This window comes from Oncorhynchus mykiss, chromosome 2, assembly GCF_057628025.1.
Source record: "Oncorhynchus mykiss isolate SJ-2025 chromosome 2, ASM5762802v1, whole genome shotgun sequence".
Lineage (NCBI taxonomy): Eukaryota > Metazoa > Chordata > Actinopteri > Salmoniformes > Salmonidae > Oncorhynchus > Oncorhynchus mykiss.
The window spans coordinates 23,392,483-23,405,788 of record NC_143023.1 but is presented as its reverse complement, the minus strand read 5'-3'; the positions used below and the strand labels follow the sequence as shown (position 1 = coordinate 23,405,788).

General features: G+C 43.0%; 1 protein-coding gene across 5 annotated transcripts; it reads right to left on the bottom strand.

The window, feature by feature from the left end:
- Positions 1-615: 615 nt before the first annotated feature.
- Positions 616-10,626, bottom strand: LOC110538776 (protoporphyrinogen oxidase). 5 transcript variants are annotated; one of them, XM_021625747.3, is made up of 13 exons: positions 10,465-10,626; positions 8,717-8,824; positions 8,417-8,551; positions 8,224-8,339; positions 7,952-8,084; positions 7,714-7,858; positions 7,394-7,587; positions 7,187-7,247; positions 6,919-7,037; positions 6,694-6,807; positions 4,623-4,772; positions 3,608-3,650; positions 616-1,807 (listed from the first exon to the last, which is right to left on the bottom strand). In XM_021625747.3, exons 2-13 carry the CDS (start codon positions 8,801-8,803, stop codon positions 1,674-1,676), a joined length of 1,431 nt encoding a protein of 476 aa, XP_021481422.3. In that variant the 5' UTR covers positions 8,804-8,824; positions 10,465-10,626; the 3' UTR covers positions 616-1,673. The 5 variants fall into 5 exon arrangements, 4 of the variants coding, with proteins under 4 accessions (XP_021481422.3, XP_090049580.1, XP_021481437.3 ...); XM_090193454.1 differs by having other exon boundaries at positions 7,952-8,038; XR_016485283.1 differs by having other exon boundaries at positions 1,406-1,807; positions 3,608-3,883; positions 10,465-10,597.
- Positions 10,627-13,306: the final 2,680 nt, after the last annotated feature.

Sequence of the window (13,306 nt, the reverse complement as noted above, 5' to 3'; positions counted from 1 at the left end):
TTTCGAGAGGAATTGTAATGAATATTAATACATGTTAATTGCATGCAAATAAAGGTTGCTTCGCTACCACACCCACAACTGAAAAAAATAATAATAATGGTCTCGGATTCGCAGGTGGAGGACTTCTTTGAGATGCCGCGGTTATGCCTGAATTCGACCCCAAACCACGAGGAAGTCTGCTCCAGCGTTGAGTGGTTACATGAAACCAATTTGTATGTCAAGCAAAGCTCTTAACCGTGCCAGGGCCGCTCAACATTTATATTCAGTTCGACTCGCCCTAAATTTGGCGTCTAAACTGTCCGCAAGATATCTAAGGAGAGGCAGCAGAGAGAAAAGCGCTCTCTCGTTTATGCGACTGACTTTAAAGGTCTCAAGTTGTTTTATTTCATTCAGTGAAGCAGATCAGAGGGAAGTGACTTGTGGCCTAAATCTGTCATCAGCTCACTGTTGTAAAGCGGTTACTCTGCAGGATCTTTCCTCGGACCCTGGCTATGGGCATTGGGTAGTAAAACATATTGGTATTCACTGTCAGTTGAAAAGGACATGATGCAGGCCAACATTTTTTTTTTTAACAGATAATTTGTCCTTCACTGAGACAGTCCATGACAGACAAGATAAAGCATCATATTTATTGCTCTGCAACATTCTCCAGATAATAAAGTTGTGTATAAAAATACATTATCAAGCCATCCCCTTGCCACTTTATAAATTAAAGTTTCCAATATCGTAATTAGATTCCAAATACATGATAGATCACCATATCGAGATCATCACATCAGTCTGTGTGGTTCTGTTACCACGGTGATGAAACATCAGCGCACATACTTTACCATAATAATAATAGATTTTTGTCTGCTATATTCAGAGAGGATAGGGTAAAAAAATGGATGGCTGGAAAGGACAGTTGGAGTAGGGATATACACACCACTGATTATCACATCTTTAACATGTCTCCCACATGAAATATGCCTGTACATTCATGAAGGGGTGGTGATTTCTGTTAGCAAAAAGGCACCATAACTAAAATATGAAATCTCATCTTGAATTTAAAATGTTACTCTACATTTTGAACTACTGCATAGAAAATTAAATACTTGAAGTAAAGTTACGGGGACAAATCATCCTAAAACAGTTCAGATTGTGGTTCCATTTTACGTAGTGACGACATATGACTTTCATCCAGCCCTTGATTTCAAAAACAATATTTTATTAGAATGAGAACTGTTCTGTGGGTTACCCGTGGTTTCCAGGCTAGTGGTGATGTCTCAGACATAGAATCATCTCTAGAGGATCAATGAGATAGAAATGGAAAACTTCATAAATATGCTGCTTATAAATAATGAATATTGCGCAAAAAAATGACCTCCCTTTGCAGAGGGCTTAAATGCAGAGGGTGACTAGTAAATTGTATGTACATTTTTATTAGTATTTGTATTTAACTTGGCAAGTCAGTTAAGTACAAATTCTTATTTACAATGACGGCCTACACCGGCCAAACCCGGACGACGCTGGGCCAATTGGGCACCGCCCTATGGGACTCCCAATCATGGCCGGTTGTGATACAGTTGTGTAAAAGCAAAACTAACTGTAGAACGCAATGCGATGAGGCAAAAAAAACAAGATCTCTTTCACAATATAAGCTCATATCCATGGTTGGGAACCTGAACGTCTGGTTAGACTTTTCCCACAAGGCCCTCTGCTGCCGTCCGTCCACTGAAGATGACATCATTGACCGAGACGCCATCATAAGAGGACCCAGCCAGACTAAGTGGTAGATTGTGGTCTCTGATGTATTGTCTCATATTTTCTGTTGATAGAAAAACCAAGCCCAAATCAACAGATACACGGTAGATAGGTACAGTGCCTTGCGAAAGTATTCGGCCCCCTTGAACATTGCGACCTTTTGCCACATTTCAGGCTTCAAACATAAAGATATAAAACTGTATTTTTTTGTGAAGAATCAACAACAAGTGGGACACAATCATGAAGTGGAACGACATTTATTGGATATTTCAAACTTTTTTAACAAATCAAAAACTGAAATATTGGGTGTGCAAAATTATTCAGCCCCCTTAAGTTAATACTTTGTAGCGCCACCTTTTGCTGCGATTACAGCTGTAAGTCGCTTGGGGTATGTCTCTATCAGTTTTGCACATCGAGAGACTGAAATTTTTTCCCATTCCTCCTTGCAAAACAGCTCGAGCTCAGTGAGGTTGGATGGAGAGCATTTGTGAACAGCAGTTTTCAGTTCTTTCCACAGATTCTCGATTGGATTCAGGTCTGGACTTTGACTTGGCCATTCTAACACCTGGATATGTTTATTTTTGAACCATTCCATTGTAGATTTTGCTTTATGTTTTGGATCATTGTCTTGTTGGAAGACAAATCTCCGTCCCAGTCTCAGGTCTTTTGCAGACTCCATCAGGTTTCTTCCAGAATGGTCCTGTATTTGGCTCCATCCATCTTCCCATCAATTTTAACCATCTTCCCTGTCCCTGCTGAAGAAAAGCAGGCCCAAACCATGATGCTGCCACCACGTTTGACAGTGGGTATGGTGTGTTCAGGGTGATGAGCTGTGTTGCTTTTACGCCAAACATAACGTTTTGCATTGTTGCCAAAAAGTTAAATTTAGGTTTCATCTGACCAGAGCACCTTCTTCCACATGTTTGGTGTGTCTCCCAGGTGGCTTGTGGCAAACTTTAAACGACACTTTTTATGGATATCTTTAAGAAATGGCTTTCTTCTTGCCACTCTTCCATAAAGGCCAGATTTGTGCAATATACAACTGATTGTTGTCCTATGGACAGAGTCTCCCACCTCAGCTGTAGATCTCTGCAGTTCATCCAGAGTGATCATGGGCCTCTTGGCTGCATCTCTGATCAGTCTTCTCCTTGTATGAGCTGAAAGTTTAGAGGGACGGCCAGGTCTTGGTAGATTTGCAGTGGTCTGATACTCCTTCCATTTCAATATTATCGCTTGCACAGTGCTCCTTGGGATGTTTAAAGCTTGGGAAATCTTTTTGTATCCAAATCCGGCTTTAAACTTCTTCACAACAGTATCTCGGACCTGCCTGGTGTGTTCCTTGTTCTTCATGATGCTCTCTGCGCTTTTAACGGACCTCTGAGACTATCACAGTGCAGGTGCATTTATACGGAGACTTGATTACACACAGGTGGATTGTATTTATCATCATTAGTCATTTAGGTCAACATTGGATCATTCAGAGATCCTCACTGAACTTCTGGAGAGAGTTTGCTGCACTGAAAGTAAAGGGGCTGAATAATTTTGCACGCCCAATTTTTCAGTTTTTGATTTGTTAAAAAAGTTTGAAATATCCAGTAAATGTCGTTCCACTTCATGGTTGTGTCCCACTTGTTGTTGATTCTTCACAAAAAAATACAGTTTTATATCTTTATGTTTGAAGCCTGAAATGTGTCAAAAGGTCGCAAAGTTCAAGGGGGCCGAATACTTTCGCAAGGCACTGTATATTATAAAAATTATACATTTTTTTCAGTACAGGGCACAGAGATAAGACAGAACACACAATCAGATACCCAGCACAATAGAAAAAGTCAAATCTATTAAATGAAGACTGTCCCCGTCTTACCAAGTCGTTTCCAGTGTCCAAGGTAATATTGAGGAATGCAGTCCTAGAGGAGATAAATTGCATATTAAGACAATTATTTTGCGGTCCTGATCTCAGACCTGTATGAGCTAAAGCCATCGCTTAACTATCATCGTAATGCCAAGGAGTTGGCTAAGCACATACAGACCTGGAACCAGCCTACAAATGGTGGAGGATGTTAAAACTAAGAGTGACTGGACAGGAAAGCAGGCACTCAGATCACATTTATGGAAGATAGCACTGAATGATGAATCCATCCTGTCAACAAATGTAAAAAAAAAAAAATAGGACATTTGTTCCCCTACAGTGTCAGTTCGGAAGTGATTATCGCGTCGTCTATCTATACAGACCATACCATTCAAATTGAACTATTTGTCTTGCTCAAAACTTCCTGCTATCTCTGCTGCCTGGTTGTTGGTTGACATGGGAGCGCAGAGATAACACAAATGGAAAATGATTTGTTGGTGCTGATGAAATAAATGACAAGAACATCTGAGCATACAACAGGGGGAATGACTTGGTGCAAGGGAAACATCACGATTTGAGCTAGAAACCGGGAGATGCAGCACTATGAATACTGATGTAGCTGACTTAGGGTAGTGTGTGTCTGTGAAGATGTGTGTGTAGGAGAAGGGGAAGAGGATCTAACATCCCAGTGCCTCTCTCCATCTTGCCTATCCAGTTCCATAGAGGGAATGGGGAGAAAGACCAATAGAGAAACAGAGGAGCCATCCATCCGGTGAGATAGTGATCATCAACAGGCTTGTTGATCTGTTTGCTCCAGTCTTGCTCCCCTGGGACATTGATAAGGTATGACATAGTGGAGCTCAACTGAATTCATCATTGGTTGGTTCGAATACTAACTGAATACAGGGCCCAATGAGGACCTCTGGTGACACAGTGGTTAAAGAATGAAATTGAACAAGAAGAGGCTTTTCATTCAAGTCTCTTGAAACACAAATGAAGACATGTGAAACAGTTCGCACACACGTCTTACCTTGAGCAGTGCAACGACGCTCCAGATAGGTGGTGTAGTAACGCCCAGGTTTGATGTCACCGCCTGCGTGGCCCTGTCCAGGAGGAGCTGCTCGGTCACTTCCTCTGGATTCCCAAACACTTCCTGGAACCAGGCCCCGCCCAACATCACCTAGGGAACACAGACAGTACACAGTAAGGCCATGACACCAACCATTTAGAGCAGGGTTTCCCAAACTCTGTCCAACATTTTGGTTGTTGCCCTAGAACTACACAGCGGAATCAAAGCTTGATTATTTTTTTAAAAATTTTATCACCTGTGTACTGCTAGGGCAAAAACCAAAGCGTACACCCAGGGGAGGCACCATGACTGAGTTTAGGAAACCCTGATTTAGAGAACTGTCTGTCTGCCAGCCAGCCAGTTAAATAATACATTAATCATCAAACATCCTTTGTCCTAAAGGACCTATAAGACCGTTGCTGAAGAAATGGAACAAAACTCATAAAAAAAAGGAAACGTCCCTTTTTCAGGACCTTGTCTTTCAATGATAATTCGTAAAAATCCAAATAACTTCACAGATCTTCATTGTAAAGGGTTTAAACATTGTTTCCCATGTTTGTTCAATGAACCATAAACATTTAATGAACATGCACCTGTGGAACGGTCGTTAAGACACTAACAGCTTGCAGACGTTAGGCAATTAAGGTCACAGTTATGAAAACTTAGGACACTAAAGAGGCCTTTCTACTGACTCTGAAAAACACCAAAAGAAAGATGCCCAGGGTCCCTGCTCATCTGTGTGAGTGTGCCTTAGGGATGCTGCAAGGAGGCATGAGGACTGCAGATGTAGCCAGGGCAATAAATTGCAATATCTGTACTGTGAGACGCCTAAGACAGCGCTACTGGGAGACAGAACGGACAGCTGATCGTCCTCGCAGTGGCAGACCACGTGTAACAACACCTGCATAGGATCGGTACATCCGAAAATCACACCTGCGGGCATCCTCCTCCCTCATATGGTACACTTCCTGCAGGCTCATCCTGACATGACCCTCCAGCATGACAATGCCACCAGCCATACTGCTCGTTCTGTGTATGATTTGCCATGGCCAGCAAAGAGCCCGGATCTCAATCGCATTGAGCAAGTCTGGGACCTGTTGGATCGGAGGGTGAGGGCTAGGGCCATTCCCGCCCAGAAATGTCCGGGAACTTGCAGGTGCCTTGGTGGAAGAGTGAGGTAACATCTCACAGCAATAACTGGCAAATCTGGTGCTGTCCATGAGGAGGAGATGCACTGCAGTACTTAATGCAGCTGGTGGCCACACCAGATACTGAATGTTACTTTTGATTTTGACCCCCCCTTTGTTCAGGGACAGATTATTCAATTTCTGTTAGTCACGTGTCTGTGGAACTTGTTCAGTTTATGTCTCAGTTGTTGAATCTTGTTATGTTCATACAAATATTTACACGTGTTAAGTTTGCTGAAAATAAACACAGTTGACAGTGAGAGGAAGTTTCTTTTTTTTGCTGAGTTTACATTCCACAACAGCCTAGTTCAGGGGTACTGAGACGTAGTCCCACGGATGGCTGCACCGTATTTGCCTTGGCAGCAGCTTGTCTGTTTGCATACATGTCTAGAGAAACAGGCATCTGCCCAGTAAACAAATAATGTCTTAAGGCAGCGAGGAGGAACATCCATAATGGAGTGACATTTGTTGTAGAAGTCAAGTCACATGGCACCAGAGGCTATTTGCAGTTAGTTATATGTCTTCCACACCAGGGTATTCCAAACAGAAAACTCCTACCACCACCACCTCCTTGTGACATGACCCCATAAGCCTGACTGAGGCTGGACTGTGTTTGACTTGGAGATCTGTCATCCTGTTGTCTAAAGCATGTATAATTTACGCTGAGCGGAACACTGTATATCTTGATGGGTTCTACTGTAGTTTATACATGGAAGGTTGGTCCCTGCCATGCTGTGCATTATTAACATAGGAAAGCATTCTTGCACGGCCTATAACACACACATGATGTAATTGTTTGTTTATGAGAGAGAGAATATAGTACATATATATTGTGTGTCTCTTACTGTTAGTCTGGTGGTGGGTTCTCCAGTGCGGTTATGCTGGGGGAAGGGAACAGAGTCATAGACCACCCCTAGGAGACCTCTGTCTTCTGAGGATGGCACCAGGTGGCCAAAGCCCTGAGGCCACACAAGACAACACTCACATTAGATACACACATTCTGAAACACACGCATATCCATAGAAAATAACAAAGAATCTTCCAAAACAAATTGCTTCATTGTTCTCACCGTGACAGGCAGGACGGAACCCTCGTACTCCAGGTTTACCATGGCAACGGTTACTGTGGCGATCTCACGTAGCTGCTGTGACAGGGGCTGTGCAGCAGTGAGAAGTGCTGAGGCCAGAGCTAAAACAACACACACACGCACAACTGAAGACCAAAACCACACAGGCTTCCAGGTCCACAGGCAGAACAGCAGGGACTGAATTTAAGAATCACTGTGTGAAGTTAAAAGATTTAGGCTCAGTGATCAAGTTTAGTAAAAGTTAATTTACCTTTTGCTGGTAGAGCAGCAATGATATGATCAGCTTTGATGGTGCCGTCCTCCAGTTGAATCTGTGTTAAAAAAAAGCAATTGCACAGACATCAGTTGATTCATTTACTGGATTTAATGAACAACTTAAAAATACACATACCACAACTCCAGTGCAATGGCAGTACACATACATGTGTCCCAACCCCCAGATCTCCAGCAGTCTCACCTCCCAGCCGGTGCCATTAGTACTTAGCCCCATCACAGGGGTGTCTTTGTGCACCTCTACACGTCCCCCATTCCTCATCCTCTCCTCCAGGGCTTCCGGAAGGTTCTGTAAGCCCCTCTTCAGTGACCACTGGGCCCAGTTCTCCTGAGCAGCCCTCTTGGTCAGGGTAGAGGGGGGTACGTCTGGTCCAGGGCCTGGGGGGACAGTCACACTTGTTATTCATCTACTCAATTAGACAGGTCAGCAATATGACTGTTATGGGGACATTTAAGATTCAGAATTCCTATGTAGCGTCGGTGTGGTGGCGGACTCTCTCTCACCTGGGCCCAGCAACATTCCCAAGATGATGGAACCTCTGGCCTTCTCTGCGTTGTAGAGTGGCGGGAGACAAGAGCGCACACTCAGCTTCCTGCAGTCCCCTGCAAATACTCCCCTGCACAGGCTGTCGATGGCAATGTCTGCAAGCTGCAGAGAGAGAAGAGGAGAATACTGTCACTCTGAACTGATGTGGAAGTTTTGTGGACATCATGCAGGGTATTGTTTTGAATTCCATCTCACCTCAGTGCCCAGCCTTCTCGACACGAAGGAATGAACAGACTCATCCTCCTCCTTTCCTCTGCTGATCAGTATCTCCTTCAGTACGCTCTGGACCAGAGGACGAGAGAACGGAGGGACTGTACGCACTACTCCACTGGATGGAGGGAGGCAGAGGGTGACTTGGATAGACAGACTACCTACAGTTGATTCATTTCACCATGTTGTGAATGCATGAACATAGCTGTTTGTGTCTAACGTGGTACTATTTTATCACTCATCCTTACCCCCCTTACCCTAAGCCTGAAGGCATCTTGTGTAGCTGGCCTCCCACATAGAGGTAACGGTTCTTAGAGGCCACGTGATCATAGGTGACTGGGAGGACCTCGCTCTCCAGCCCCAACTCTTCCACCTGTAGAAAGCAGACTTAGATTTCTACCTACTCTCAATCACACACACACACACACACACACACATTACAGTGCCTACCATGTTGAGTGTGTTTCGTCCCACGGCTCCTGCAGGTCGTATCCCTCTGGGTCCATGTTCAAACACAGCTCCATCCTCCCTACGAGTTGAACTTAGCCAGCCTCCGAACCGTCCATCCCCCTCCAACAGCACTATCTACACATACAGACAGGGAGAGATATTAATCTAATGGTGTACCTGTGCAGGGCCTAGTGGGCATCTCAATAGTGTAATAACAGCTTTTACAGTATGTTTGGACTTACAGTAGAGATGTAGTCTACCTGCAGCATATGTGGAGATAGTTGTGGTAATGATATTTACCTTGGAGACCTGGTGGCTCTTGCTGAGGTGGAAGCAGGCTGACAGGCCCCCGATCCCCCCTCCCAGGACAGCCACCGTCTTCTGCATTCAGCCCTAGGATGCCCAGCTCTGTGCAATGGGACAGAACAGGGCTGTAATGTCTATTCTGTACCACACAAATCCCTCAAGCATCCATGTGAAAATGGCATTAAGAGCAACTGAGCAAGCCAAGTAATGTTAATAGAAACTTCAGTGAAGTGACCAAGCTTGGCTTTGGTTAAAGTGGGGGGAAACAAGGACAGCTGCACACTGTCAGACCGGTAACTATCAAAGGGCTGGCCAAGCCTACTTGACCCCATGATGAAGTGTTTTTGAAGATGAGCTTTCCCACGGGGTGAAGCAGTGACAAGGGTTTGTGGAATTCAGCTATGACTACATCAATTTGCTCAAGGTCAATACTTCTAAAAAGTGTAATTGTTAAACACTTACCGTGTACCTATGTTTGTCCTCTGTAGTTGCGTGCCTGTTTGCTGAATTCCATACTTTGTAATACAACGTTTGTCAAATACAACCACCGACCATTTCCTCATTTCTGTTGCTCTAAAATGTGCCAATTGAATCTCAGATTAGGCAGGGTAATGTATGTTTTTGAGCAATAGAAAAGTTGAAATGTTTAGTGGTTGTATTTGACCAACGTTTTGTTAAAAAGCATGGACAAAGAAAGGCACGCAACTACAGAAGACAAACATAGGTACACAGTAAGTGTTTCATAATTTACATTTTTTTAAAAGTATTGACCTTGGGTGAATCGATGTAGTCAGAGACTGACTTCCACAAAGCCTTGTCCCTGCTCAACTCCGTGGGTGGAGATAATCAGAAACTTCCTTCACCACAGAGTTGAGTTTAGTTAGCTACAAGGGCCCGTTACTAAAACAATATGACGGTGTCTCTCACTCATCAAACAGATAACTGACTCAGAGAGTTGTAGCCCATGTCTCCCACTAATCTTGAGTGGAAAAGGAGGGTTGGGTCTGGGTGGTGGCCCCTGATAAGATGATGACATAATAACAGCCCCTTTCAATCTGCTTGCTGTCTGGAGACTCAGAGACAAGAGAAATGTACTTTCTTGAAAAAAATACTTTCTGTACAGTCAGTGACAGTTTTCACTCTGATCCAGTTGAGCATATGTCTAGCAGTAGCTGGATACAGCAATAGCCTAAATACAGCTAGCTTGAAGATGATCTTGTGTTACTTTTTATTATTTTTTACTTTAGTTTATTTGGTCAATATTTTCTTAACTCTTCTAGAACTGCACTGTTGGTTAAGGGCTTGTAAAGTAAGCATTTCACGTTAAGGTCTACACGTTGTATTCGGCGCATGTGACAAATAAAGTTTGATTTGATTTGCTAGCTAATAACTAGTTTGATAAGTAAGGCCAGTGAACGTGCAAAGACATGATGCCAAATTACACTAGGGGCCAAAGGCAGTCATTCGGTTGTGTGCAGTTTTACTGTAAATTACAATACACCGGCAAAATATCAGATGGAACAAAGTAACGTTCGTTTTGAAGGAGTCTTCGTTCACAACACCTGTTCTCAGGAGTTACCCAATGCATTCAAAATAACCGTAAACGTTGTTAGCCGGTTAGCATGCAACACAACTGGGAAAAAGGTGTAGCATACGTTGCAAAGGAAGGCACAACTTCACGAGAGGTAAACAGACATATCGATATGCTTATTGGAATAAATGTAGAAATGTCTAGAATTTACCTTTTGCGGTCTAAAGCTGGAGTCACGACTCATATGAACTTCCGTGACATACCATTGATGACAGCGGACTTCGTCGTTGCTGCTTTGAACAACCAATTACAATCACCAATTTCGTCTTCTTTGCTGGAAATCCTTTGCTTGTTCTTTCTGTATGGTTGCCATCTGGTGTACGGGAAAGCAATTACAACATGGCTTTCTTTTATTGCTATGTGGAGTTCATAATCATTCAAAAATTCAATGACTCATTTGCACCGGTATTTGTATTTAGTGTTTTAAAATGTTATTTTATCAACCATAATGACCCATAACTTCATAAACTGGATACAACTTCCCCATACAATGATTATTATCGACCTTCATCAACCTGGCCAAGGCTTTCGACTCGTCGGCAGACTCAACAGGGTTTCTCTAATGAATGCCTCGCCTGGTTCACTAACCAGTGTTGCCAACTTAGCAACTTTGTCACTATATTTAGCGAGTATCAGACCCCTCTAGTGACATTTCTTTTTTTAAATTGACTAGCGACAAATCTAGCAACTTTTTCTGGTGTTATTGGAGACTTAGGGAGACTCTGACGTGAAAGCACGTATAGTTCTTACTCTTCTCAACAAGCAGCAGGTGCTGCCGTGGGCCCCACCCAGGTCCCAAAGTACTCACAAAGTACTCACACATGGCCCAGTCCTCGCGCAGCAGTCCCTCCCAGCTGCAGCCAGAGCAGGAGATGTTCACCAAATGATTTGCGCATGCGGGAAGCCGCTGCTGGCTGATCCCGCCCTGGCTTACATTCAGGGCAGATTGTAAATGTAAAATGTTCTTTGTCTAAAATAAATCACTGCACAAAGATAAATCACTGTATTTGACTCACATAGCCTCAGTCACTTACTCACCTTGTCCACTGTGTGTGTGCCTCTCTGTGACATAAGTTAAACATCTAGCTGGCTAGCTCATCATGTCTCAGTCTAAACTGTACACTCAAAAATACAGAAAGGAGTGGGAATCAAACTCAGAATTCAAAGGCTGGTTGAAGCCATTTATTGGAGATGATAAACGGGCATACTGCCTGTAACCCAAACCGGCTGCGCGCGTGCGCATACATTTATTTTGTCCCCATACACCAAACGCGATCACCACACGCAGGTTAAAATATCAAAACAAATTCTGAACCAATTAAATTCATTTGGGGACAGGTAGAAAAGCATTAAACATGTATGGCGATTTAGCTAGTTAGCTTGCACTTGCGAGCTAATTTGTCCTATTTAGCTAGCTTGCTGTTGCTAGCTAATTTGTCCTGGGATATAAACATTGAGTTGTTATTTTACCTGAAATGCACAAGGTCCTATACTCCGACAATTAATCCACACATAGAACAGCCAACCAAATCGTTTCTAGTCATCTCTCCTCCTTCCAGACTTTTTAATCTTTGATCTTATATGGTGATGGCATCTATACTTTCATAGTATTACCACGACAAAACAGTTTGTCTTTCAATCACCCACGTGGGTATAACCAATGAGGAGATGGCACATGGGTACCTGCTTCTATAAACCAATGAGGAGATGGGAGAGGCAGGACTTTGTTAAGGGACTTTTTTTTTTATCAATAATGACTAATTATGTATACATTTCAATCAGGACTGACTAATCAGAATACTGTTATGTTAGTGTATAGATGTATGAATGTTATTTTAATCCTAGTACTGAATATAATGTGTCTAATTATAATCAAGAATTAGAACAATGACTGTCTGTTCCTTGGTAGAAACGAATGAACTTATCGTCAGACTGGCTAGAATGCTTATCTACACAGGGAGGCCTTGGCCTAGTCATAAATTATCTAAACTAGTGAAGAATGAGGTAGGAAGGCTTGAGAACTATACTGCCATTGTACCGGAGTGGAGGAGGGACGGGACAGTTTGAAACCTAATGACGTCATTTTCAGTTTAGAACCTGTTGTAAATTGTATCATGTTCAGTACTCTCGAGAATAAACGCTAGTGCTTGATTTTGAGACTGGTCTCCGCCCATTTTATGCAAATAAGTTTCTTACAAATCCTTAGAAATGAGTGTATTAATTTAATTGGGTAATAAACATATAGGAATTGAATTGCTCTAACAGACTTGCAGCGCGATCTGCGTCAGAAATAGAAATAAGTTCTATTTTAGCCCTTGGCATCGCAGACAGTCGTTGGTGCAATAATTGAATAACATGGGTTTCTAAATGTATTTTGCGACGCTCGCGCACGCAACATGTCCGGTCTGGTCAGCATGTAAGGCTGATTTCTACGCCAAACTTAGTGATGTAACAAGACACATGACAACTCATAAACATACTCAAAAGGCAAAGCCTTATAACAGTTCCACCCAAAACAAGCTGCCATTTATGGTTAAAAAAATTGACTCTGCAAAAAAGGCTGAGGCCACCATGGCATTAGCTATCATTGAACACTGTTCCATCTTGACATGTGATATTGGAGATATTGGAGAAGCATGTAGACCTGCTTTCTCAGACTCCACTGCTGCTACCCACTTCAAAATGCACAGGACAAAATGCACAGAAATGATTCATGGTGTTCTAGCACCATATTTTCTGAAAAAGTTGGTTGCAGATGTGGGTGACCAGCGTTTCAGCCTCCTCTTCAATGAGTCCACGGTTGTAAGTGTTTCTAAGTACCTGGGGGTTGTGATAAGGTACTTTAGTTACACCAAGCAGACAATTGTATCAACATTTCTGGGGCTTGTTGAGTTGGAGGGAGGAGATGCCAAATGTATAGCCCGTGCTGTTGTGGCTTTCCTCGAGAAGTGTTGTCTTAAAAAAGAGAAACTCCTGGGGATAGGGACTGACAA